The sequence below is a fragment of the Camelina sativa genome, chromosome 12 (genome assembly GCF_030686135.1).
Source record: "Camelina sativa cultivar CO46 ecotype springtype chromosome 12, ASM3068613v1".
Taxonomy (NCBI): Eukaryota; Viridiplantae; Streptophyta; class Magnoliopsida; order Brassicales; family Brassicaceae; genus Camelina; species Camelina sativa.
The window spans coordinates 17,397,376-17,423,381 of record NC_141891.1 but is presented as its reverse complement, the minus strand read 5'-3'; the positions used below and the strand labels follow the sequence as shown (position 1 = coordinate 17,423,381).

The following is a 26,006-nucleotide window of genomic DNA, read 5'->3' as shown; positions in this document are numbered from 1 at the left end:
GGGATTTTAGAGCTTTTACCTAAGAGGTTTATTGGTTCAAAATTAAATAGAATTTTGATGACTTTAAAAGTTATGTAAAATATATTGTTATTCAATCAAGACTTTTTAAAACTCTCTTAAAATTTGGTGTTATTAGTTGCGGATTTGTAAAAAGTTATCTAAAATCTTCATAAATTTAGTATTATTGGATTAAGATTTTTATCAAATCATTAAAAGTTTTATGTTATTCAAGTAAAACAAAAAAAATTTGGATTGTTAACGAATTCAGCTATTATGTTATTGGTTTATGATTCTATATTATTTTCTTCATAAAAAAGTCATGTAAACACTCTTGTCAAATAGAGAGATTGTGAATCATAGTACATGACATTTTGTTGTTCTTTTGTAAAAAATGAAAAAACAATGAACCTGGGTCTTCTGGGGCAGCGGAGAGGAGTTTGGGAGGCGGGGAAGAAGAGCCACCGTTAGACGCAAACTCCCAATCATCTTCTATTATGATATATATGCTTATTATTATATATGTAAGCTAAGCTTCCTTTTACTTAGCTTATAATGTACATTCAGGATTATTAATGAGAAAACATTCTTTCAAAGTTTATATGTTCGATCCAATGTCCCTTTACTCTATCAGTTTTTCTGATAAATAGGATACCTTCTACTGTTTTAGATAACAAAACACCATATGAGTTACTTTTACATAAACAACCTGAATATTCATTTCTTAAATCTTTTGGCTGTCTTTGTTATGTGTCCACTTTGGTGAAAGATAGGCATAAATTTAGTCCTAGGGCTGATCAATGTGTATTCTTGGGTTATGCTTCTGGATATAAAGGTTACAAAGTTCTTCATTTGGATACAAATGTTGTTACGATCTCTCGAAATGTCATCTTTCATGAAACTATTTTTCCATTTAAGACTGATGTTCCTCGTACGGATTTCTTTGATAATTGTATCCTTCCCTTACCTGCTCCTCTCATATCTGACGACGACACTACATCCATGCATGATCACGTCATACATAATCCATCATTGTCATCATCATCATCTACACTATCTGGCAATACACACTCTGGTGCTTCTAGTTCAGAGACTCAACCTGTCGAGACGACTGTGGTCTCCTTGCCCATTTTGAGACATAAACGTTCAGCTAAGGCTCCAGCTTATCTCTCTGACTATCACTGTTCTTTAATACGGCACAACAATTCTTCATTTTCTATCCTACACCTAAAAAGCTTACTACACCATATCCCCTTTCCTCTATTCTTTCTTATTCCCTTTTAAAACCTCCATATCAAGCTTATATTCTTTCTATTTCGACTGAGACTGAGCCGAAAACTTTTCGACAAGCCATAATATCTGTGTGGTGGACAAAGGCTATGAACGTGGAGCTTGATGCTATGGAGGCTTTACGGACTTGGAGTGTTACGTCATTGCCACCAGGGAAGAATGTGGTTGGATGCAAATGGGTATACACAATTAAATACAATGCTGACGGTTCTATTGAACGGTATAAAGCTCGCTTGGTCGCTAAAGGATTCACACAACAAGAAGGAGTTGATTACTTTGATACATTTTCTCCTGTTGCTAAACTTGCTAGTGTGAAGATGATCTTAGGTCTAGCAACTAAGAAGGGATGGAGCTTGACTCAAATGGATGTGACAAATGCTTTCTTACACAGTGATCTAGATGAAGAGATCTATATGAGCTTGCCGGAAGGATACACTCCACCTGAGGGTACGACACTTCCTCCTAATCCGGTACTGCGATTGCACAAGTCTATCTACGGTTTGAAGCAAGCTTCTCGACAATGGTACAAGTGCTTATCAAAGGCTCTGACTGATGAGGGCTATGAACAATCTTATGCTGATAACACACTGTTCACGAAGGTGACAGGTACCTCTTACACTGCAGTCTTAGTATATGTTGATGATATACTCATAGCTAGTGATAGCGATGAGGCTGTTAGATCCATTCAAGCTGCACTGGCTCGACAATTTAAGATGAAAGATCTAGGACCGGCGAAGTTCTTCTTAGGCCTTTTCTGATGGTATTTCAGTCTGTCAACGGAAGTATTGTGTAGATTTGCTAGCGGATATAGGACTGTTAGGTTGTAAGCCCAAAGCTATTCCTATGGATCCTAAGGTACCTTTGAGTAGTGAGACAGGAACCTTACTTGATGATGCTAAACCCTACAGAGAATTGGTCGGACGTCTATTGTACTTGTGTATCACTCGTCCTGATATCACTTTTACAGTACACAAACTGAGTCAATTCATTTCTTGTCCGACTGATGTGCATTTACATGCGGCTCATCAACTGTTGAAGTATCTCAAGAATAATCCTGGACAAGGGCTTTTCTATTCAAAGGAGACAGAGGTTTGCCTTAATGGTTTCGCTGATGCAGACTGTGGCATGTGCACTGATATGAGAAGGTCAGTTTCCGGAATCTGTGTGTTTCTTGGTTCTTCTTTGATCAGTTGGAAATCCAAGAAGCAAGATGTGGCGAGCTCCAGTAGCACAGAGGCAGAATATAGAAGCATGGCGGTCGCGACTAAGGAACTTTTATGGTTGCATCAACTATTGAAGGATCTACATATTCAGGTGGAAACTCCGGCCAAATTGTTCTGTGAAAACAAGTCGGCTATGCACATTGCAAATAATCCGGTCTTTCACAAGAGGACTAAGCATGTTGAGATCGATTGTCATATTACAAGAGATCAAGTGAAAGCTGGTTTTCTCTCTGTTTCACATGTCTCTACCGTCAATCAACTTGCTGACATCCTGATGAAGCCTTTACATCCAGGACCCTTCCAGTCTATACTCTCACGTTTATCGATTTCAAGCCTCTTCTTACAAGATGCTTCGGCTTGAGGGGGGTCTATTATGATATATATGCTTATTATTATAGCTGTAAGCTAAGCTTCCTTTTACTTAGCTTACTCCACTCTGTATATAAGTGGATAATGTACATTCAGGATTATTAATGAGAAAACATTCTTTCAAAGTTAATATCTTCCATCATATCTCCACCCATCTCAACCAAACTCATATATCTAGCAAAAAAAAATAGACAGTTACAATTATTAGCAACGATCACAAGAAACGAATCTAACAGAGCAAAACTGAAACAAGCAACGAAGGTCTAACCTTTAGCAACAATCACACGCTAAAATACCAAAACAAAGCAAAACAGAACCAGAAAAATTAAAAACAAATCACACAATCAACAGATCAAGAGAGGGCAAATCAAGTTTAGAAAGATAGAGAAGAAAGAAGATTACTTGCTTAGATAAACAAAGATCTTTGCAAAATAACTATCTTTGTTTACTAGCTAACTATCAACAGTGGTGGTGGACAAGTCCGACCATATACTCTCTCTACTGATTTTGTATTTTTTGTTGAATATATGAGTCCAAGCAAAAGTGACGTTGCTCAAGTTTCCAGCGCCTTAGAGTATGATTCATGCAATTATTCTGCTCCTAAAGTTGTTTATAACACCGGATATGATGCTGTAACCTTCAAGGAACCAGGACATCACTACTTCATCACCTCAAATCATATTCAATGCGTGTCAGGACTGAAAACTCGACGTTTTTGTTCTCCGTGACCCGTCCCGTCCGATTCCTTCACCACCACCACCGAGGAGCAAGATCAATGAACCATCACGTCCAATTCCTTCACCACCACCACCGAACAAATATATGACTTTGGCAAAGTTTATTTTATGGAAGATGAGATAAGCAAGAGATTATTGTTTTTTTGACAAAAGCGTTGAATAAACCAGAGAATATTGTGTAATATTTTTTAAAAAAATTTGAAAGATTTTATGAGAGATTTTACAAGATTAGGAAAAACAAATCAGCAAGATTTTAAAAAATTTTAAACAATCTCTTAGAATCCTTCATAATAAAGAGGTTTTGGGCCAAACAAAACAAAAAATAATCCTCACTATTTTTGGATGATTTAATGTAGATTTATTGAGTGAATAAGTACTCTTGATCGCTAAAAATGATGGTTAATATCGTCGGCTATTGGTGTTAACTGCTAATGTGTCAGCAACATTGTATGTGGTTTTCTTTTAGGGTGAAGATCATTTGGAAACTGCGATTCCATACAAAGATCAAGCTCTTCCCAAACAGATTTTCAAGTCATCGACACAAGCACGAAAAAATATTCTATATTAAATTCGGGTTTTACTGTGGCTTCCAACTCAAAACCAATTAGCAATGAGTGGAGAGGTTCTACCCCTTTATATATTACTTAAATTCATTCACATCTTTCCGTTGTGGGATATTGATAACTCTCTAATTTACATGTTTTAAGCATCCTTTTTGTCCATATTTTGCATTATATATACCCTAACCTTAACATTTTAAGGACATTAACTGTAGGAATTCGCGTTTAGGCCATTTAGGGTGTTGCATTCTTGCATTTGCACATTTTGGATCAAAACAGGTGCTTTAGAGCCTAAAATTGGGAGAAACAAGGTCAAATCCGAACATGTACCCGAAGGAGCTATTGAGAAGGAAGAACAGTCCGAAGCTCAACCCGATCGAAGAGGATCTAAGAGCAGGAAGAACAACCTGAAGACCTATCCGAGGAGTAACCCGACCTCATCCTCGTGCACCTCATCGAGCAGACCCTCGGGCAGGACTAGGAAGTTAGGTTAATAGAGTTTCCATATATAAATCCCTCCCACTTCTTCCTCTCGCCCTAGCACGCCGTAGGCACTCAGAACAGAGTGTGAGAGCTTCTGAACAAGAGATCTTGAACGACTCAAACACTTTTTCTAATTTGTTAGGATTTATTTTTATTTCTTTTGCTATTCTTTTAGATTTTGACTCTGTACTCTTTTATTTTCATCTTATTTTCAATATAATGCAATTTTTGTTTATCTATGTTTCTATGTTATCTGCAATGAGATCTGAGTAGTGAAACAAAGTTTCTAGGGATGGGATAGACGGTTTTGTGTTCTTGATCAGTTAGGATGTCTTAGCTTTATTGTTTATGTTTTATAAATTCCTTTCTAGATTGGTGTTCTTAATGCTATTTTCAGACAGAGAGGTTGAGACTAGATCTAGGGTGTTTTACCATCGAGAGATGTAGATGAAATGCTTGAATCAATCAATGCTAGAGATTTACTCACTTAGCCTAAGAGATTAAATGTGTAAGGATTTTATTGACAATAATGAATCGGTTTGTATTGCCTGCTTGGTCAAGGTTGATTGTTTCTATCAAGAGAGTGTTTTAACAAGATTTTAGAGATACATTGTCAAAGGAATATTTGCTTGAGGCATGTAGGACTATCCATACTGGTCAGGAACACTTAGGAGTCGATTACCCCATCTTTAGGAGCTTTCGCATCTTGATTGTTTACGTTTTTATTCATAACTCGACCCTATACCCAAACTGGTACTCGATCACCAGCTTCGTGTACATTCGAGCTGTTCATACTTTTCTTCTTTACTCGATTACTCCACCTGATCCTGTACTTGAATGCTTGCATCGAGTGCTTAGGTCGTGTGGTTCTTGTTTATTTACTTTCTTTAATTATTTTAGGATTGTTAGATCAAACCCCATTTATTGCTTGACTTGCATAGTTCTGATCATATCTCATCTGCTAGCATAACAACCATTTGGATTGATAACCCTTTGTACTACAACTGCATAGAGAATTGATACATGGGTGAAAAATCATGTTATCAATTTGGCGTTGTTGCCATTTGGTTGAATTTTAATTTGTTATGTTTAAGATTTCAGCACTTGCTAGATCAAATTCTATTATACACTTTGGTTCAGTACTAACTTGTTTACTTTCGTGTTCAATTGTTTTGCTTTTCAGGTACAACCCGAGTACCCACTCGACCCGTCACTCGATCACCTGGATCGGGTAGACCTTCGTGTACTCACTCGGTTAACTGATTATGCATGCAAATACGATCCAAGGGTAGTCAACACTTGAGTCCTTTCATCGACAACATCGACAGACCAAGGTTACTCCGTCCACAACAAGCCCAACAACCGCAGCCAACCACAGTTGAGGAGATAATGAATAATCAGAATGGTCCACCAGCTCCTCAAGCGAGGACCAACATAGGAGCAGGAGATGCTCCATCTACTCATACTCAAAGAAATGGCATTGTGCCACCTACTGTCAAAAACAGCAACTTTGAGATCAAGAGTAGTCTCATCCAGATGATACAAAGCAACAAGTTTCATGGTCTGCCAATGGAGGATCCATTGGACCATTTGGATGAGTTTGATAGGCTCTGTAGCCTCACCAAGATCAATGGAGTTAGTGAAGATGGATTCAAACTCCGGCTTTTCCCATTTTCTTTGGGAGACAAAGCACACATCTGGGAGAAATCACTCCCCAAGGAGTCCATCACCACTTAGGAAGCATGGAAGAAGGCGTTTCTAGCCAAATTATTCTCCAACTCCATAACCGCAAGGCTGCAAAATGACATCTCCAGCTTTTTTCAGAAAGCAATGAGACGTTCTGTGAAGCTTGGGAACGTTTCAAGAGATACACAAGCAGATGCCGTCATCATGGTTTCAGCAATGCTTCATTGCTAAGTACTCTATACCGAGGTGTAGTCCCTAAGATCAGGATGTTGCTGGACACCGCGAGTAATGGTAACTTCCTCAACAAGGATGTTGATGAAGGTTGGGATCTAGTGGAGAACTTGGCTCAGTCTGATGGGCATTACGATGAGGGAGTATGATCGCACTATACGCTCTACTGGAGAGGATGATGCCAAGTACAAGAGAGACATGAAAGCCCTCAATGACAAGCTTGATAAGCTCCTCAAGCAGCAGCAGCATGTCCATGCAATCTCAGAGGAAGACCAGTTTCAGCAACAAGATGGGGAGAGTGCTCAGCTAGAGGATGTGAACTACATCAACAACCAAGGTGGTTACAACAAAGGGTACAACAACTACAAACCGAACCCGAATCTGTCATACCGTAACCTGAATGTTGCAAATCCTCAAGACCAAATCTACCCATCAGCAGTCCAAGGGAACCAAGGCCAGCAAAAGCCTTTTGTCCAATACAATCAAGGCTATGCTCCTAAGCAGCAGTATTCTGGTAATTACCATCAACCAGTTGCACCACCTGGATTCCCACAACCGCAAGGATTACAGAACCAATCTCAAGAAGCTGATTTACGAGGACTGATTCAGCAGATGATACAGAGTCAAGCATCGGCTGCTATGGAAAATGAAAAACGGTTCGTGGAGATGAGCAACAAGACCGATTCTGGGTATAATGACCTGAACGCCAAGTATGATTCCCTCAACACTAAGCTGAGGTACCTAGAAGGCCACCACAACACCCAACCACCTCCAAAAATCAACCAGCTTCCAGGTAAAGCTGTTTAGAACCCAAAAGACTATGCCACTGCCCAAGCCATCTTTCTTGATGATGATTATGAGGACTACCTCACTGAGGACAGCAATGTTCAAGATGGGAAAGATATGGATTTCTATGGGACGTACAAGCACCAGCACTACATATCCGAGTATGAACCCAATCCTTCACCCGAGCAGGCTGATCAAGCTGATGATCGAGCACTGGTTTGAGAATCGCAAACCGATGAACCATCCGAGGCTGAACCCGATGATGGTGATTGTATGATACATCGGGTAGATGTTCAGATGACACAACCTGTAGCTGAGGAAGGGGAATTAGAGGAAAGGTTCAGAGCTGCTCTTGACATCCAATTAGAGGCGCATGCACAGCGTATGGCTAAGCAAAAAGCCCCACCTCCTAAGTTCTTGCCACCACACGAACTTCGAGAGGAAATCATCAAGGAGACAGCTCAGCTGGAGATTGAGGTTAAGGAAGATGTCAAGGAGATTGGGAATGCAATTTTGAGGAGTAGAGTATGTTTAGATCTTGAACTGCAAATTGAGGAAAAATTGGAGGATCCCGGCTCTTTTACTTTGTCATGTTCGATAGGACTTCAGATTTTGACAATTGCTTGTGCGATTTGGGAGCTTCAGTCAGCATCGTGCCACTATCAGTTGCCAACAAGATGGGTTTCAGCAGTTTCAAACCGAGTAGCCTGTATTTAGTTCTAGCTGATTGAACAATCAGACGCCCCATTGGTATCCTGTAAAACTTGCATCTCAGGATCGGAAGAGTGGAAGTTTCTACTGATTTTATGGTCTTCCAGAAGATCCACTGATCCTAGGAAGACCATTCTTGGCGACAGTAGGAGCAGTGATTGATGTAAAAAAGGGAAATATCAGAATTGAACATGGGGAGCACTTCAAAATGGAATTTGGTATCAAGAAGATAATTAAGAGGCCAACCATTGATGGTCAAGTATTTTCCACCAAGACGAAGCAAAGAAGAGTCAAGCATCACAAAGAAGTCAATACTACATTTGCTGTGGAACCGGGACAAAACCAGGAAAATCAGTTGGACGAGTCTATTTCAGTGGAGAGGATTCCAGAACCTCTCCCTCCTAAAACCCATGCTTGAAGAGCATGAAGAGTTAAGCTTAATGACTTAAAACAAGCTCACTTGGGAGGAAGTCCCAAAGATATCTTTTTAATTTTCTTTTAATTTTATTTACTTATTTTGTCTTATTTTTGATTTTTACATATTTACATATATTTATAATTAAAAAAAAAAAAAGAGAAAAAGAAAAAAGAAATTTTGAGGAACTCGAGGCTCTACCCGAACCCGTACCTGACGCGCCTGATCGTGTTCCTATTCGGATGACGAGTGGAGTCTAATTCCACAAACCCTAGCCCACTCTCGGCGAAGCCCAAGTTGCTAACCCTCTTCTATTTAAAGGAACTAGGACCCTTCTCCCTCAGCATCACAAAATCGATAAGTCTCTCAACCCTAAAAGCTTTTTGCCTTCCAACTTTCTATTTTTCTCTCAAGGGATCGAGAGCCTTTAATCTCTTGGGAACTAACCCTATTAATCTTGAAGTTCAGCTTCTTCTATTTTCAAGGATTCAACAATGGCTCTAAAGATGAAGACTTACCAAAAGAAGGGGAGCAGATCAACCTCCGTTGCTGCTAGAACCGGAGGTGAAGCCGTCGAAGCTCGTGATTCCCAAGGAAGAGGAGACGTTTTGCATTCCTAACCGTCGAGTGGATGTTTCCAATCCCCAACCGATGCTCAACCTGATCTGTCACCCGAGTAGGTGCCCGAGCAACCGATCGTGAAGACCCCTGAGTTCATTCACCAAGCACGGTGGCGAGTGCTGTCCGCAGATTTTCTCGACGTAGGGACCTGTCTACGTCCGAGAGAACCGTCATCGACCCTATGGAGGTCGATTCTGATGCAGATGGAGAAGAACCGGAGGAGATCCAAACCTCACGATTGAGGAGCAGAGCTGCGGTTGCAAGAGGGAAGACACCGGCCTCTGAAAGGGCTGAGAAGGTGGCTGAGAGAGTGGCGGAAGAAGAAGATCGAGACACGGAGGAGGAGAGCCATGACCGAGAGGAGGAACAGAGAGTCATGTTTACAAGCTCCAAATCTGCTCAAATAAAGAGTCATGTTTTGAGGTATTTTCACAAGTCCCTCGCCTGCACTCTTTTTGCTAGAAAGGAGACTGGGAATGTTAATGATCATGAGCTCCAACTGTTAGACATAGCCTTGTGTGGAATCTTGGACAGTGCTAGGGATGGTAAACTGCTAGTAGGGGATGTAGCGGACACTAGCATGATCTTTGTGTTGCTCGATCAGTTCCTATATCTGAAATCTTGGGCAATGAAAACTGAGAGGAGAGATTGAGCTGGAGAGATCTCCATAGATGGTTTAGTCACACCAACTTTGGTAGCTTGCGATGAGCCCTTGAAGGGAGTGGTACATGAGCCGAGATGGCTGGACATCGACTACCTCACATTAGCGAGATACTTGGCTTATGAGAAGCCAAATGATATGTTGCTCTTCAAGTTTGTTCATCCAGCAGTAGGGACCACTTAATTGATCCTACTCAGCGTCGCGTGCACCAAAATCCGGCTAGGGGAGAACATAGACTTCACGCCACCATTGGAAGAGCTGTACAACCCGAAGGAGGAATCTGAAGCTGGAGAGAGAGAGCCGACTGGGCAAGGACAGAGAGACAACTCAGAGGACTATGATTTTGAGAAGTATGTTTGCTCTCAAAAGCAACCAGTTGGGGTGAGAGAAGCTCACCAGAGGATCGGATGGCTGAAGAGGATTAACAAGTTCCTAGCTAGGAAAGTGAAGGACCTTACCGGCTCAGTGAAGGTGATGGGGGTCAGATCAGGGAGTTGCAAGACAAGGAAAGCTGTGTCTCAGCTCCCACTTTGGCTTATGCACCCACATGGATGGGGAGAAGTGGACCACTAGTGAAACAAAGTTTCTAGGGATGGGATAGACGGTTTTGTGTTCTTGATCAGTTAGGATGTCTTAGCTTTATTGTTTATGTTTTATAAATTCCTTTCTAGATTGGTGTTCTTAATGCTATTTTCAGACAGAGAGGTTGAGACTAGATCTAGGGTGTTTTACCATCGAGAGATGTAGATGAAATGCTTGAATCAATCAATGCTAGAGATTTACTCACTTAGCCTAAGAGATTAAATGTGTAAGGATTTTATTGACAATAATGAATCGGTTTGTATTGCCTGCTTGGTCAAGGTTGATTGATTCTATCACGAGAGTGTTTTAACAAGATTTTAGAGATTCATTGTCTAAGGAATATTTGCTTAAGGCATGTAGGACATTCATACTGGTCAAGAACACTTATGAGTCGATTATCCCATCCTTAGGAGCTTTCGCATCTTGATTATTTACGTTTTTATTCATAACTCGACCCTATACCCGAACTGATACTCGATCACCAGCTTTGTGTACACCTTCGAGCTGTTCATACTTTTCTTTTCTACCCGATTACTCCACCCGATCATGTACTAGAATGCTTGCATCGAGCGCTTAGGTTGTGTGGTTCTTGTTTATTTACTTTCTTATAATTATTTTAGGATTTTTAGATCAAACCCCATTTATTGCTTGGCTTGACTTGTATAGTTCTGATCATATCTCATCTGCTAGCATAACTACCATTTGGATTGATAACCCTTTGTACTACAACTGCATAGGGAATTGATACTCTGGGTGAAAAATCCTGTTATCATATATTTTACACTAACACCCCCCCTCCTCACGCTCAGGCATGACCATCTGAAGCGTGGGCATATGTGAGAACAACATCCAGGGGTGGCCCAACAATCAACCTGCTATGATACCATATTAAATTCGGGCTTTACTGTGGGCTTCCAACTCAAAACCAATTGGCAATGAGTGGAGAGGCCCAAACCCTTTATATATTACTTAAATTCCTTCACATCTTTCTGATGTGTGATATTTTACACTAACATTCTACCACAGAAAATGTGGAGTTTTTGTTTTGGGTGAATGATAGAATATATGTAGATCATAACAGATTTAAATAATATACAATGTATATTAACAAAAGGGATGCTTTCTTTACAAAAACCTTGCTTGAGTGAGTCATGGCAAACTTGGGGGATCAGTTTGTTGTCGGAGGTTGCCCATGGTCCACGGGCTTTGCTATGGCTGTTTGGTGGGGTTGGAAGTGGAGATGTGGAAATGTATTTGGTGTGTTTGGTAAATACCGGGATAGGGTGAAGTTTTTACGGGATCTTGCTACAGAGGTCCACCAGGCCAATTCAATGACAAGTGAGGGTGGTACGAGATCTGGTAGGGTGGAGAGGTTGATCTTTTGGACTTGTCTGAGGGAAAGATGGAGTAAAATTAATACGGATGGAGCGTCTAGAGGTAATATTGGGTTAGCTACTATGGGATGCGTACTGCGGACTAGTAATGGAGATTGGTGCCGTGGATTTGCTTTGAACATTGGTATATGTTCGGCGCCATTAGCAGAGTTATGGGGGGTCTACTATGGTTTGGTTTTGGCATGGGAGTGTCAGATGAGTTGTGTTGAGTTAGAGGTGGACTTTGAGGTTGTTGTTGGATTTCTACAGGGATAAGTGATTCTCATCCGTTGACATTCATAGTGCATTTGTGAATTTCTGACATTCATAGTGCTTCCTTGCAAAGAACTGGACAGTTCGAATTTCTCACGTGCATAGAGAAGCTTATCGTCTTGCAGATGGATTAGCCAACTATATGTTTTCATTACTGCTTGGTTTTCATTATTTGGACGTTTGTCTAGTTTATTTAAATTTGATTATGTTCGAGGACTCTAATGGGACTGCGATCCCACGACATGTTCGGTTGTAGATTTTATTTTCTTTAATAATAATTTGTAGGTCGTAGAGGACTCTAATCCCCTACGGACTACCCAAAAAAAAATGTTAGTGAAAAAGCTTACCGAGAGAAAGCATTGTGTATTTAATTTTTTCTGTTTTTTCCATTATTTGTTATTCGCCCTGGGAATTATACCCGAACCGATTTTTCCGAACCGAACCGAACTGATGTTTGGGTAAATCGGTTCGGGTTCGGTTATTTGATGAAAACCGATCGGAAGAGATATAAATTTGAGATCGGTTACCTCTTTGGTTCGGTTCGGTTCAGGGTAACCGAACGGTTACCCGAAAATCTTAACCTAATCATCAATCGTCGTTGAGCTGCCGTTATCGTCCTCGCCGTTTTCACCTGTCTCGACAAAGAAGAAGATACACACATGTGTGTGTATAGATCTGAAGAAAATTAATTATAAAAAAAAAAAAAAGAATAAGAGGCTTTCGATTCATTTCAGTAAAACATATCCAACTTATTTGGGTTTTATTAACGAAATGGACCCAGTTTGGTTTGGGTTTTTATGAAAGCAGTGGCCCATTAGTTTTTTTTTTAATATTCGAACCGATTTAACCGAATTATCCGACTTTAACCGACTTTTTACAAAAAAATTGAAATGTTCGGTTAGTTTCGGTAATGAAATGAATAACCCGAAAAATCCGATAACCGAACCGAACCGAACCGTTCTACATTTCGGTTATTTTCGGCACAGTTTTGAAATCCTGTAAATACCCGATTTTCGAACTACCCGACCCGAACCGAACCGTTCTACCCGAATTCGCAGGGCTATTTGTTATAATTATCATGTTGATAAATTACATTTGCAATATAGTGTATGGTCATTGTTAAATTGAGAAAGAAAAATTTTATAAGAAAGAAACACACAAAAATTAAAGCACACAACCTCGCACTAAAAGATTACAAAGTGACTATCAAATCTCTAAAGACGGCCACAATCATATTGAGTATGACGAATCTGATCACGGCCAAACAATAGTACCAACAAAAATATAAAAATTAGTCTCACAACCTTTGATGGCGTTTGTAGCGAATGTCCGGTCAAATAAGTTTGCATGGAAAGCCCGAGTAATCTCATCCGACGTTCCTTCACATACTCATCAATAGCTTCTTCAATACTTCTCATCGAACAATCCTCTAACAAGTCTCCGTGGTCCGTACCAACATTCCTAGCTAGACATCTAGCTAGAACGACCGCATCCTCTAGCGCCGCCGAGCCGCCTTGTCCCAAGAACGGACCCATCACGTGCATTGCATCGCCGGCTACTGTCACGGTCCCACGTCGAAATTTCCCAAACATGATTTCTGACGGCGCTCGGTACCTTAAGTGTGTCAATGACAATGACTCTACATCGCATGTTTTCACCATTTCTTTCCAGTCTTCAAACAATTTATCCACCCATTTTAGACACAGATTCGCGATCGATACTTGATCTTTGACTTCGTGTCTTGCATATGCACCAGAAACCAAAAGACTTGATTCTCGGTTAAAGGAAGCCTTCCGATTAAGATGTTTCCTTTCTTTATCCTTAGTAGCTCTTGTGGAAACCCATGGCCATTTGGGTAATTAGTAAACCCTCTCACCGCACGACAAGAAAACGCTTTTTTCGGGCCTAACTGTAGGTAGTCACTAACGACCGAGTTTGCACCATCACATCCAATCACGACCTATATATATGAGGGTGAAGGTAAAACATTAGACTATATAAAATGCAAACGAACACAAAATGAAGAACATTTCCTTTTACAAATGAACATAAATATTTTGTTCTAACTAGTCAACGTGTGGGGTTAATTAGAAACAAAAATGCAAACATAGATGCAAACGTGAACACGAATAAAAATTGTAACCTTAATCATAATAAATAATAAGCATATCAACAGGTTATAAAAATCACATGAACAAAAAAAAATTGTTTTTATATAAAAACAAATTTTATGTTTGACAAAAAAAATATATTATGTAAATGTAAAACGCAAATGTAAAAACTTCGTATCGAACAATTAAAGGCTAATCTTTGCTAATTGCTACGACCAAAAAAAAAAGTATTTACCTTGGCTTTGATCATCGTTCCATTAGATAACTGAACGACGGGAAACGACGTAGTTTGGTCCTTGTTTATAGAAACAATCTGGGAACCAAACCGGATGGTTCCTTCAGGAAGAGCATCGGCTAAGGCCTCAACAAGATCGTTCCTTTTAATACAACGAGCTTCATCTCTGTTTAATTCCAAATATTAAATATTTGAATCAGTAATGAAACTTACAACAAAGATTTATATAAATGATAGAGTTAAGGAGGTTAATTAGGACGTACTTGATGGTTAAAACAAATTCTCGTTTTTTCCCATTTTCAATCAACATGGTCCGTGCCCTGTTCACATATCCAAGAAAGATTTAAGTAAATATAAATTTTAAACCAAAGTTGTGATAAAGATTTTTAAAAAGATTAACAATTACTTGTGAATAAGAAGAGAAGTGAGACGAAGACGTTGACCGACACCAAGTTGATCAAGAGCTCTCCAACCATTGGTGAGTGTTCCGATTCCAGCTCCTTCTGATCTCACTTTCTCTGCTCTCTCCAACACCACACTCTTTATTCCTTTCCTACATTTCGAAAAATATACCCAAATATTTAAATTACAAATCTAGTTAATAAATTTGGTTTTCAATAGAAAAAAAAAACAAGGATAATAATAATAACAGACCTATGAAGAGCAAGGGAAGTGGCGAGACCAGCGATTCCACCGCCAATGATAACAATTCCGGCATCTTCCATTAATTTGAGAGCTGATAAATTTTCAGATCTAAAGTTTTTGTTTTAAGTTGTGTGAATCTGTATATAGTATAGTCTTTTTTTATATATATATAGAGAAGAGAAGTAGCGAAGACTTTTTAGTTAAGACAATAAATTACTTGGGAGGCAATCAATTTACGTGAGTGTGGTGGTGGTGGGTCATCGCGAGTCAAACATGTGCTACGTTTATGTAGTAATCACTTGACCGTTGACGCAAGCCATGACGCTAGTTGTTTGGATAAACAACTAGACAAGTTGTTTACAATATATGTACTTGTTGTTATAAATATGACTCACAGTAGTCAATACTTATCTTTTTCAATATATATCTAAAATATCGAAATCAATCTTCCACGATAAACTTTTTCGTTTATTAAAAATGGGAAACGATTATACCAGAAACCGAACATATCTTTGATTACTCAGAACATAAAAGAGAGCAGGACTGCTCTGTCTTAGCTCTATTGCTTTAGTTGATTCATCTTCACATTCTTAGTTATTGGACATTTTGACGTTCATCTTTACCTTTCTAAATTATAATAAATACAGAAAATTCACTTTTTCGATAACCAGTAGTTTAAAATGTTGAGAAAATAAGAGAATTAACTTTTTCTTTCCATGTAAAATATTGGGCCTTTTCTTGATCTCTAATGTTTATGGAAATGAAGCATATATAAGAAACAAATATTTGTTAAAAGTAACTAAATAAAACTAGAATTATTGGCTGAAACCTGTTTGTTTTGAGAATAATATTTTGCAGATGACGAGCCTCAAGAATGCTATTTTTTTTTTTTGACAACACAAGAATGCTATTTTTATAAATAATTTTTGTTCCAATAACATTCGAACACAAAAAGAGAAAGAAGAAAAACATAACACATTTGCAACCGACAATCTCTCGTATCTAAACCGTACATAAGTATGATAAATTTATAAACGGCCACAATCATATCGAGTGTGGCCAATTTGATCACGAAACAGAATCATTAGTAAAACTACAAGCAAGATCTTCCTTACCGGAGACAAGGCTTCAATCAAACAACCGGTAAGATAAGTCTGTGTCGAGAGTCCCACAAGTCTCCCTCGTCTTTCTTTAACATACTCATCAATCGCTTCTTCGAATTTCATCCTTGAAGAGGAGGAAGAGACATTATTATTCACACTGTTTTGACCTAACTTCCTCCACAAGCATCTAGCCAAGATGACACCGTCCTCTAGTGCAGCTGAAGTTCCTTGCCCTAAGAATGGACCCATCAGGTGCATACTATCTCTGGCAACTGTCACAGTACCACGTCGGAAATTACTCGACATAACGTCCCACGGAGCACGATACCTTAAGCGGCTGATGTATAAAGAGACCATATCGCAGTTCTTCACCATCTCTTTCCAATCTTCCGAGAATTCGCCTACCGATGCTAGTGCCAATCTTGCAATGTCTTCTTGATCTTTTAAGAAGTTGGAGTCTAATTCTATAACAAATATATATGTCAATGATCATGGAACATCATCTATTAAGAAGGCCTAGCCACCTAGTGTCTAGTGACCTAATATTCAGTTGTTCAACTAAAACAAATGTTGATTATATAATATTTTCTATATAAATTATATATGTACTGTATGTGATTCTTGTGTAATTATTTATGTTCAATTTCGTATAATTTTTGGAAAAAAAAAACATAGAGGAATATAATATGAGTTGTACCATGAGCTCTATATATTAGTTACCTTGTGGACAGTTTAGCAGAACAACAATCCAGAAGACGACTTTGTGAGTTATAGGAAGTCGTCCGCTTACGACGTTGTCCATCTTGATTCTTATAAACTCTTGCCAAAACCCATGACCTTCCGGGTAATTTGTGAACCCCCTGACCGCCCGAGCTCCAAGGGCTTTAGTTGGGTTCAGTCCTAGAAATCTAGAGACTATAGAATTTGATCCGTCACATCCAATCAAAACCTAAGTTAAAAGAAAGTACAATTAATATAGTACCAGATATAAAAAACGATTTCATGCGAAACATGTTGCTGTCAAGTGTCAATAACACTATTTAAAACACACACACGAAGTACTGAATGTACCAAAACACGTTTTATAGATCCGGTCACGACTTTCAAAAACGTCACTGACGACTAATCAAATCCACTAGCTAGTACTCAATAATTGATTAAAATACAAAATTTATTACCAACAAAAAAAAAAAAATCTGATGTTTCTTGACATACCTTTGCTTTAATAGGTTCTCCGTTTCGAACGTGTACAATTGGAAACGACGCTGTTTCGTCGATCTTGACCGACATAATTTGGCAACCAAGCCGGAGAGTCCCACGAGGAAGAGCATCAGCCAAAGCTCGGACCAAATCATTCCTTATTACACCTCTTACTTCTCCATACGACGCTGGTCCGACCGATTCTCTTCGCTTGATCCCTTTTTCGATCATAACATCTCTTATCCTGTTTTAGTTTCGCACAAGAAAAAACATTAGCAATGAACCATATACTTAGAACTACTTAAACAATAAATCTTTATCTATACGTACTGAGGAATTGGAAGAGAATTAAGACGAAGCTTATCAGCAACACCGAGTTGTTCAAGAGCAAGCCAGCCATTAGTCTGAATACCAAACGCTGCTCCTTCTGATCTTACGGACTCTGATCTCTCCAACACAACGCTCTTTATACCCTTCCTTTATAATTATATGATGCACTAATAATTAGACTATAATATGTATATATGCATGTTTTATACAAGTTTACCATAACAGAGATATATAATCGAGAAAGGGACGATGAGAAAATAGTTTACCTGTGAAGAGCAAGTGAAGTTGCAAGACCAGCAATGCCACCTCCAACAATCACTATGTCCAATTCTTCCATTCTTCTTTATATCTCTTTTACCAAATGTTATGATCTTTATCTCTTTTAATTGCTCTTTATTATATATCTGCGTTGTGGTGGTGGTTGAAGCCACATGGGGGCATGGCCATGATTGCGTATATAGTGTACAATGGCCGGTGGTATTTTATAAATATAAATATCATTACGATTCTGTAAGAATTTCAGATATGAAAGAATGATTTTCAGAATATAAAATAAATATTAATAGTATTTGCCGTTTTCTTTATCCAGTAAGAAAATTCTGTCAGATTTTCAAATAATGGTTTTTAATGAGAAACTAGATAATCGCCCGCGTTGGTAGTGCGGGGAAATTTTTATTTTATTTTATTATTTGTTAATATTATATTTATGTTGTATCATTTATTTACATGTTATATAATATAGTATTATATGGTGAATTTTGATTCACATTAACCTACTAATAGGTAAGCCTGGAACTACTACCAATATCTGTATTTGACCCGTTTTTCGGTTTATATCCGTCCCGAAAAAAGGTACCCGCAACTTTAGAGTCGAGTGAAAGATATAATAATTATATTATTCGTGAATAATGATCGAGTATTGGATATTAATTTAATTTTTGAGCGTCCCGTTACCCGTTTTATTACCTGACTCATCAATACACGTTAGTATTTTGTAGACTAATGTTACCAGTGTGAGGAAATATCTATGTAAATTTGGATTTGTTTGTTACAAAATAATAGTAGAAAATTTATTAATTCTATACATCTTATAAAATCATATATTTAATTACTTAAGGTTATACTCTGATTTTGACCCGTAGTTGGTACTACTATCTTGGTTTGGTGCAATATCAAATTCGTTAATTATACATTCGGTAAAGCTAAAAAACCCAACAAAATATGTATTGACCCGTGATTTGGTAGTACAAATTGATGTGATCGTGTTTAGAGATCTTAATATACCAAATTTACAAATTGAAGTTATTGGTATAACATGTTATATATTAATTTTATAGGTGAAAAATACAATTAGGTTATGTATATTATCAACATTATACACTTAGTATTGTTTATATATTGAATATTGTGTATAAACAATTAAGTTTTAGCCAATTAAATAGTTTGTTATTATTTCCGAAGATTTATGAAACAATAAATAGAGTTTTATTATTTTGTAAACAAATCTAAACTTTTCTTTTGTTAGTTATTAGAATAATTAAAATATTATAGCATTTTCATAATATGTCACATCAGAACTGATTAAATTTTTAACAACATAGCTTAAATAAGTATATAGATATATTTTAAAAATATAAATAATGTTGTATCCTAATTTTAATATATATTTTATTATTAAATAATTTCGATATGTAAATGTTTAATCTTAGTTTTATAAATAAATTTAAGTTTTATAATTTTTCTAAATAGTTTGTTATTGTTTCCTAAGATTTCTGAAACAATAAATAAAATCAGTTTAGTTATTTTATTACATAATTTTGAAATAATTTTATTATTATTTTATTAAATAATTTCGAATTTTTTTGATTAATGATATCTTGTAATCTAATAAATTCATAATTACTATTTTTGGATAATCATTTTCATGTTACAACAAATTAATATTAAGATTCTGTTATTATATTTTGTATTAAAATACAGTGGCATTTTGTATAATATTTTACATGAAGTAGGGTTATTTGTTTAAAAGGTTGATTAAATAAGTATATAGATTTCGTGGTTGCACCTTAGCCGGTTGATTTTTCGTTATATGTACATATCATTCATAACAAAACTAAAAACTTAGAATTAAATATTTTTTGTACTTGTCGAATTCTATATCTTGAAAAGAAAAAGCTAACATTATCGATAGAATCATAAATGTTACTCCATCTGTCACAATATAATAGATACTTAAACTTTTCTTTTTATTTCATTTTATTAGATTTTTTCAAATATTCATGAATAATTTATATATATTAATATTCATAAAATTTTAAAGTATTTAATAATATATTTAATGTAAAAATAACAAAACGTTTTATAAGTTCTTGAACTTGGTGTTTGACAAAGGGAATATATTAGAATTATCTTATTTTATAAAACTGAAAATCATTTTTATAATTTGTACTTCCTCTATTTCATAATATATATATATATATATATATATATAAGTAATGATTTAAGATTTTCTTCTTTTATACTTTCTTTCATCTTTTAGTGTAAAATTAATTATTTCTTGATTGTTTTAACAATTTGTATTTTACAGTTTTTTTTTAATGGTAGACTAGCTAGGCTTTAACCAGATAAGAAATGTTGTTTTAAACTTTTTGTTTCAAACAGAAAAATAAAAAGAAATAATTCTAAAGATGTGAGCCAAAATCATAAAAATCATATATATTGAAACAGAGGGAGTAATCAAGAGTTTGTACATATGTTAAAATGCATTCATTAGAGATAATTTATTTTTAATTTATCCACTAACTTATGACATATGATCTTTGAGCAATTTTGTTGAAAAAATATTAGGGGTATAAAATATTGATCATATGTTGATTTAAAGTTCATGATTTGGTGCATAATCGTTACCTCCTAAATTTGGATGTTTTCTGAATTTTTCTTGACCATTGAGTCAGAAAATGCTTAAAAAAGATTTTTCTTGACCAATCATATACAACATTCCTAAGTGAAGCAAAAGAAGGAATGTCAGAGATAGTATTTGCATAAAATCAAGAAAACTAATTTTAGATGTTTTAATTGTTTAGAATGTATGATACGATTTTTACGAGTTACTTTCTTTTTAAAGTGAAGATTGTGCGAGAAGGTAATTGCTTACAAGTTGCAAATGTTTATGGAGGAAGCAATGTACTCAAGAATCAAGTGGAAGAGATAATATTAACAATCTTGCATTAAGTTGTACAACAGCCTTTTTTTGATGAATATTAATTTAACATTCATTCAAAAAAAAAAGATAATATTAACTCATATAATACAGTTTGATCATAGCACGCTCGTAGATAGCGAGCCGAGTTTATTTGGGATCTGGTATGTTTTTCTCTCTATCGAATCTATTGTATATGTGTCATTTTACTGGTGTATTTGTAATATTAAAAACTATCACTTAAAAAGTGGAAACTTTACTTAATAATTATAAATATATTGATTCTGTTGTATCAACTCTCAAACCTTCTCTGTACCACCACTTCGTTAGTTAACATACAAACTTGTATAGTTGTACTTGTATTGAATCATCCTTATAATATGGTTTAATAAAGTTTGTTATACAAAAATAAAATATAAAGGAATTCAAGGGTTAAAATGATAGTATATATTTCCAAAACAGAAGGACCAAATTATAAATTACAAAAGATAACTCGTCGGCCGCATTAGGTTTTGGTACTAAATCCCTAAAACCCTAGAAAATACAATCCCTCTTAGAAACAGAGAGCTTCGTCTCCAAATTCAGTTTCCTCTCTCTCTTCCCACAAAGATGCGACCTTTAGACGAGACCGAGACGACCGTCGTCTTCGAGAAGCTCTTCAAATTCGTGGGCAACAACCTCAAGAAGATCGTCGAGAACCCATCAGACGAAGGACCCGAATCAACACCCGGCAGCTACTGCTTCCGCCTCCAGAAGAACAGAGTTTACTACGTCAGCGAGGCCCTCGTGAAGCGAGCCACGAACATCTCCAGGAAAAACCTAGTCTCCCTCGGAACCTGCATCGGCAAGTACACTCACGCCGGTAGTTTCCATCTGACGATTATGTCGCTCAATATCTTGGCGGCGAATGCTAAACACAAGGTATGGCTCAAACCCACTTCGGAGATGTCTTTCCTTTACGGGAACCATGTGTTGAAAGGAGGGTTAGGGAGGATTACTGATAGTATTGTTCCTGGAGATGGTGTTGTTGTGTTCTCTATGTCTGATGTTCCGTTAGGGTTTGGTATTGCGGCTAAGAGTACGCAGGATTGTAGGAAATTGGATCCCAATGGTATTGTTGTGCTTCATCAGGCTGATATTGGAGAGTATTTGAGGGATGAAGATGAGCTTTGAGGGGTTTTAAAGGTTTTTGTCTTTGTTGGTAATGTTTCTTTTAAGTTTGTGTAAGTCGGGTCTTAAACTCAGTAGCTTGATTCTGCTTGTTCTAAGTTATAAGGTATGTAGCGGTTGTTACAAGTTTTGTTGAAACTATGGAAAGTCTCGATTTTTATGAATCTGTTTTGAGGTGTTGTTGCTGTTTTTGTGAGTGTTTTTGGGTGTGGAAACGCTCACATACATACGCTAATTATCAATTCGGTAAGCTGATGATTAAGATTTGTGTTGGAAACTGCTTGCTTTTGCTTTGATTTTATTGGTCCGTTAAGCTTGAAATTGTTCACAAGCTTGAAATGTTGAACCTAAGTAGGCATATAGAACTATCTGTTAGTTTTGTACTTTGTATACCAATATTAATCATTACAAATTTTGCGGAACATGGTGCTTGATCAATGGAAGTCTAGATTTTCCTCGAACCCGAGTATTTAAAGGCTAAAATTTTATAAATATATATGAAGAATCGAATATGTAAGCTGATGATTCAGGTTTGTGTTTGGAAACAGATTAATTGCTTTGATTCTATAGCCCAAAAGCTGCAAAATGTCCACAAGTACTATGTCTGTTGAAGTATCTATAGGTTTGTGGACTAAAATGTCAAAAGAATGTGGTGAGCAGATGCTTGAGCCAATTTATAACGATCTGAGACCTTACTGAGACACACATTGCATAACTCTTACCGGAAAATCTTGATGATGTTCTAGACAATGAAATTTTCAAACATTTCGGGTTTGCATTCTGTAAAACTCAATTACAGGCACAAATGAATGTCTAGAAATCAGGATTTCTCAAGAATATTACAGATTGATATTTTCACTTATTCCTGCAAAGTTTCAGTTGAACCCGAAGTCTTCCGGTCTTCGATGTAAAGACGAGTTTTGTGTCGAGCAATAAGTTTTATATGGCTTTATCAGTAACAAAGCCCGTCTAGCTCAGTTGGTAGAGCGCAAGGCTCTTAACCTTGTGGTCGTGGGTTCGAGCCCCACGGTGGGCGCATTTCGATTTTGTGACTTAAACCAAAAATTAAATTCTGATTTTTAAGTTTACTACATCGACCATATGTTCTTTTTCTTACTTAAAGACATCCTCACTGTTTTTTAGATATGCAATCTAGAATAACCTACACCATATTTTTGTTAATCCAACGAAAGAACACACACACTTTTATAATACAACATTCATAGACAAAACCTTGCAATATAAAATATGGTACTGTTTTGTTCCCCCCTCTTTCTCTCTCTCTCCTATCTCTCTACCGGAGACTTTTTGTCTGGCCGTTTCCGCGGAAGGCTCTAACCATCGCATACTGAGTAATTTGTTGTGTCTTCAATCGGTGCAATTGAACCCGTGACAAACTGATATCCAGATAATGAGAACAAGTAGGAGCAAGATCCCAAGAACCACAAGTTTTATCTTCATGTTCTGATACCACAATTTCCTCCTCACCTGTGTTCCTTGTTTCTTGTACTCCTGAGCCTATAAAGGTTCAAAATACACTTATGTTAAAGTTATGCTATGTCAGAGAAGATTAGCTATTTAAGGGTTAAGTGTGCATTCTACCTGAGAACGTAGATTCTCGGTCTTGTCAGTAAGAACAGTTAGAATTTCCCCTCTGTCAATTGCCTATAGATAAATAAAAAATATTGGATAAGTATTAAGAGTCAATGAACAGTGAATTGTCTCTGCTTTAAGGCAACATTCCAACTTTTTCACAGAGACATCATTGTAAAAAGTAAAAGCAAAGGAGAAATGATTGATAGTATAAGTGTGCAGAAAGACATAAAGAGAAGAATGCGATAAAAACTATGAGAGTGATCATTAGCAAATACCTTGTCAATGTTCTCCAACATTATACTTTTAACTTCTGAAACTTGAGCCTTGACTTTTATTAGTTTTTCAATCTCCTCTGCATGGTCAACAATATACTTCATGTGTTCTTTCATCACCGGCCTGCAATTTTTTTTGTAATCATTTTCGTCAATGATATAAAAAAATCTATCACTTGTATGATATTTGTTACTGAACATCTTCCCAAATTTTTTTAAAGAAATATAAGTACCCGAACTCCTTATTCAGACTTTTGGCGATAGCTGTGCTTGCTTTTCCACCTCCATATCTCTTCTTGAAATCAGCTTTCACACGTTCCAGAAACGCAATCGAGATTTGCTTGCTAAGAGAATCTTTCGCCACAACACAATATGCTGAAAGCGCAAAAGAAGGACATATGTCAATTTCAAGGAACATTGTAAAAGTGAAATACACATACACTTAAGTTTCAGCAAGATATAAGTAGAAAAACATTTTCAAGAAGAACTAGTTCTCCTCATAACATTGCCAACAACGCAAAACATTAATCAGTTATATGTCCTGTAAAACTCAAAGGACACCCCGCACATATAGAACCAAATGATTTATTACTGTTTAACAGAACAAGAGTAACAACAAGTAGAATGTAATTTGATAGTAATGCTAAATTACCAATGTCCAAGAACTATTAAATCTATATATAGTGCTAAACAAGAAGATTCCAATTCAGGGAGCAACACTATACAGGCAAGTCCTGCCTCATGTATGCCAAAGATGGAATCTTTTCGACTCCAAAACCATTAACTGATACCTATAGAAATACTGATACAAACATCTCCAATCGGCATCACACAAAGGTATCTCCAAATATAGGAATCATAATGCAAAAGCGCTCACCACCATACAACACACCAAAAATAGAAACACTAATAGATAGTACATACAAAACCCCTACCAAAACACTCAAAAGACTTTTGAGATTTTCTGCTACTAAGTGAATCTTTAAAGAAAACAAAGTCCACAGAGATCTATCAAGCTTAGATATATACTTCACCTAATTTGTTCACCGGAAATTTCCAAGTGGAAACCAAATCAAATCAGCAAAAAAGGAACCATTTTTTTCTTTCTCAATTCAAATCACACAGAACAGTGCTGAATCAACAAGTAAGACGAACCTAATATAACAGCTTTAGCTATAGATCCATACTAGGTTCAACCAAAAGAGCAATTTTTTAAAAAAAAAACAAGACAATGTTATTATTGTTCATCATTCCACGAGAGAAGAGATAGTGAATCACAAACCGTAGCCATCTTCGACGAGGAAATTGAAGGTATGGTGATCGCAGTTGTAAGTGAACTTGCTGCTGCTGGAGGAAGGAAGCTTCTGGAGACACTGAGATGCAATGGACGGGAAATTACCGGTGAACTCTGTATACTCGGCGAGGATCATAGTGCCTCTTGCGACGAAGCTGTAGATAAACGATTCCTGACCCATTGAGTCGCGCCACCGAGTTGGCTCAGGCAGAGAGAAAGAGAGAGAGAGAGAGAGAGTTTTGATTCTTTACCTTTGGAGCAAAGGAACAAGTATTTTCCCGTGTACTCTCGCTTAAAGGGGGTATTGAACTTAGATTTTAGAGGATTTTGTAGGATTTTAAAATTTTAGAATTTTAAAAGATTTGAGTGAGTTTTTAGTAGATCTGATTTTTTTTACAGTTTTTATATTTCAAAAAAGAAAATGAAGTGGGATTGTGGGAGATTTTATGTTAAACTTCGGATGATTTTATTAGAATATTTTGTCAACAAAGGATTTAACTTCTTTACATGGTTTTTGACTTTTAATTGTTCTCCATTGTGACTTTTACTTGGTCGTTCTAATGCCATGCCTCTTGCAATTATACTAATGTTTGAACGTAGGAGTTCTGTTTTCAACTTCTAGTAGTTAAAAGGTTCAACAAAACTGTCTTGTTTTTTTCTTGGCAATGAAGTTCGTGGAATTGATAGAATATGGAATGGACTTTACTAAACCGAAAGACTCTTTCTTTGTTGCTAAGGTATCGTTATGTGCACTTTACTCCATTTTCATTTTATTTTTCTTTACATTTTTTTACTCATTTCATGAATTGATATATTCCTACACCTTCAAAATTCTCCAAATTTACAGTCAGTG

General features: G+C 36.8%; 3 protein-coding genes, 2 non-coding genes and 1 pseudogene across 6 annotated transcripts; 2 read left to right on the top strand and 4 right to left on the bottom strand.

Moving 5' to 3' along the window:
- Positions 1-6,450: 6,450 nt before the first annotated feature.
- Positions 6,451-6,556, bottom strand: LOC147930648 (small nucleolar RNA R71). The gene has a single exon (XR_015576852.1). It is a non-coding gene; the product is annotated as a small nucleolar RNA R71 (small nucleolar RNA).
- A 6,566-nt stretch (positions 6,557-13,122) lies between these two features.
- Positions 13,123-15,151, bottom strand: LOC104732065 (monooxygenase 1-like; annotated as a pseudogene). Its single transcript, XR_015573899.1, has 5 exons — positions 14,999-15,151; positions 14,751-14,897; positions 14,608-14,664; positions 14,345-14,510; positions 13,123-13,958 (listed from the first exon to the last, which is right to left on the bottom strand). The product of XR_015573899.1 is annotated as a monooxygenase 1-like (transcript).
- Positions 15,152-15,899: 748 nt separating this feature from the next.
- On the bottom strand, positions 15,900-18,055 carry LOC104732064 (monooxygenase 1-like). The gene is made up of 5 exons (XM_010451591.3): positions 17,889-18,055; positions 17,623-17,769; positions 17,308-17,536; positions 16,813-17,041; positions 15,900-16,556 (listed from the first exon to the last, which is right to left on the bottom strand). The coding sequence occupies exons 1-5, from the start codon at positions 17,957-17,959 to the stop codon at positions 16,018-16,020; spliced, it is 1,215 nt and encodes a 404-aa protein (XP_010449893.2). The 5' UTR covers positions 17,960-18,055; the 3' UTR covers positions 15,900-16,017.
- Positions 18,056-21,311: 3,256 nt separating this feature from the next.
- Positions 21,312-22,180, top strand: LOC104732063 (uncharacterized). The gene has a single exon (XM_010451590.3). It carries the CDS (start codon positions 21,431-21,433, stop codon positions 21,992-21,994), a length of 564 nt encoding a protein of 187 aa, XP_010449892.1. The 5' UTR covers positions 21,312-21,430; the 3' UTR covers positions 21,995-22,180.
- A 774-nt stretch (positions 22,181-22,954) lies between these two features.
- On the top strand, positions 22,955-23,027 carry TRNAK-CUU (transfer RNA lysine (anticodon CUU)). The gene has a single exon. It is a non-coding gene; the product is annotated as a tRNA-Lys (tRNA).
- An 8-nt stretch (positions 23,028-23,035) lies between these two features.
- Positions 23,036-25,615, bottom strand: LOC104732062 (vesicle-associated membrane protein 724). The gene is made up of 5 exons (XM_010451589.2): positions 25,142-25,615; positions 24,093-24,234; positions 23,863-23,983; positions 23,594-23,656; positions 23,036-23,509 (listed from the first exon to the last, which is right to left on the bottom strand). Exons 1-5 carry the CDS (start codon positions 25,332-25,334, stop codon positions 23,360-23,362), a joined length of 669 nt encoding a protein of 222 aa, XP_010449891.1. The 5' UTR covers positions 25,335-25,615; the 3' UTR covers positions 23,036-23,359.
- Positions 25,616-26,006: the final 391 nt, after the last annotated feature.

Bases quoted from the DNA above. Each gene is read 5' to 3' on its own strand.
- LOC104732062 (XM_010451589.2), bottom strand. From the start codon at position 25,334: ATGGGTCAGGAATCGTTTATCTACAGCTTCGTCGCAAGAGGCACTATG. The intron at 24,235-25,141 runs GTTTGTGATTCA...TTGCGCTTTCAG, and splicing joins CCTCGTCGAAGATGGCTACG to CATATTGTGTTGTGGCGAAA. The intron at 23,984-24,092 runs GTACTTATATTT...AAAAAATTGCAG, and splicing joins AGTCTGAATAAGGAGTTCGG to GCCGGTGATGAAAGAACACA.
- LOC104732063 (XM_010451590.3), top strand. From the start codon at position 21,431: ATGCGACCTTTAGACGAGACCGAGACGACCGTCGTCTTCGAGAAGCTC.
- LOC104732064 (XM_010451591.3), bottom strand. From the start codon at position 17,959: ATGGAAGAATTGGACATAGTGATTGTTGGAGGTGGCATTGCTGGTCTT. The intron at 17,537-17,622 runs GTACGTATAGAT...AAACTAAAACAG, and splicing joins AATTCTCTTCCAATTCCTCA to GATAAGAGATGTTATGATCG. The intron at 16,557-16,812 runs GTAACTAATATA...TATTTGTTATAG, and splicing joins TCTGCTAAACTGTCCACAAG to AATTAGACTCCAACTTCTTA.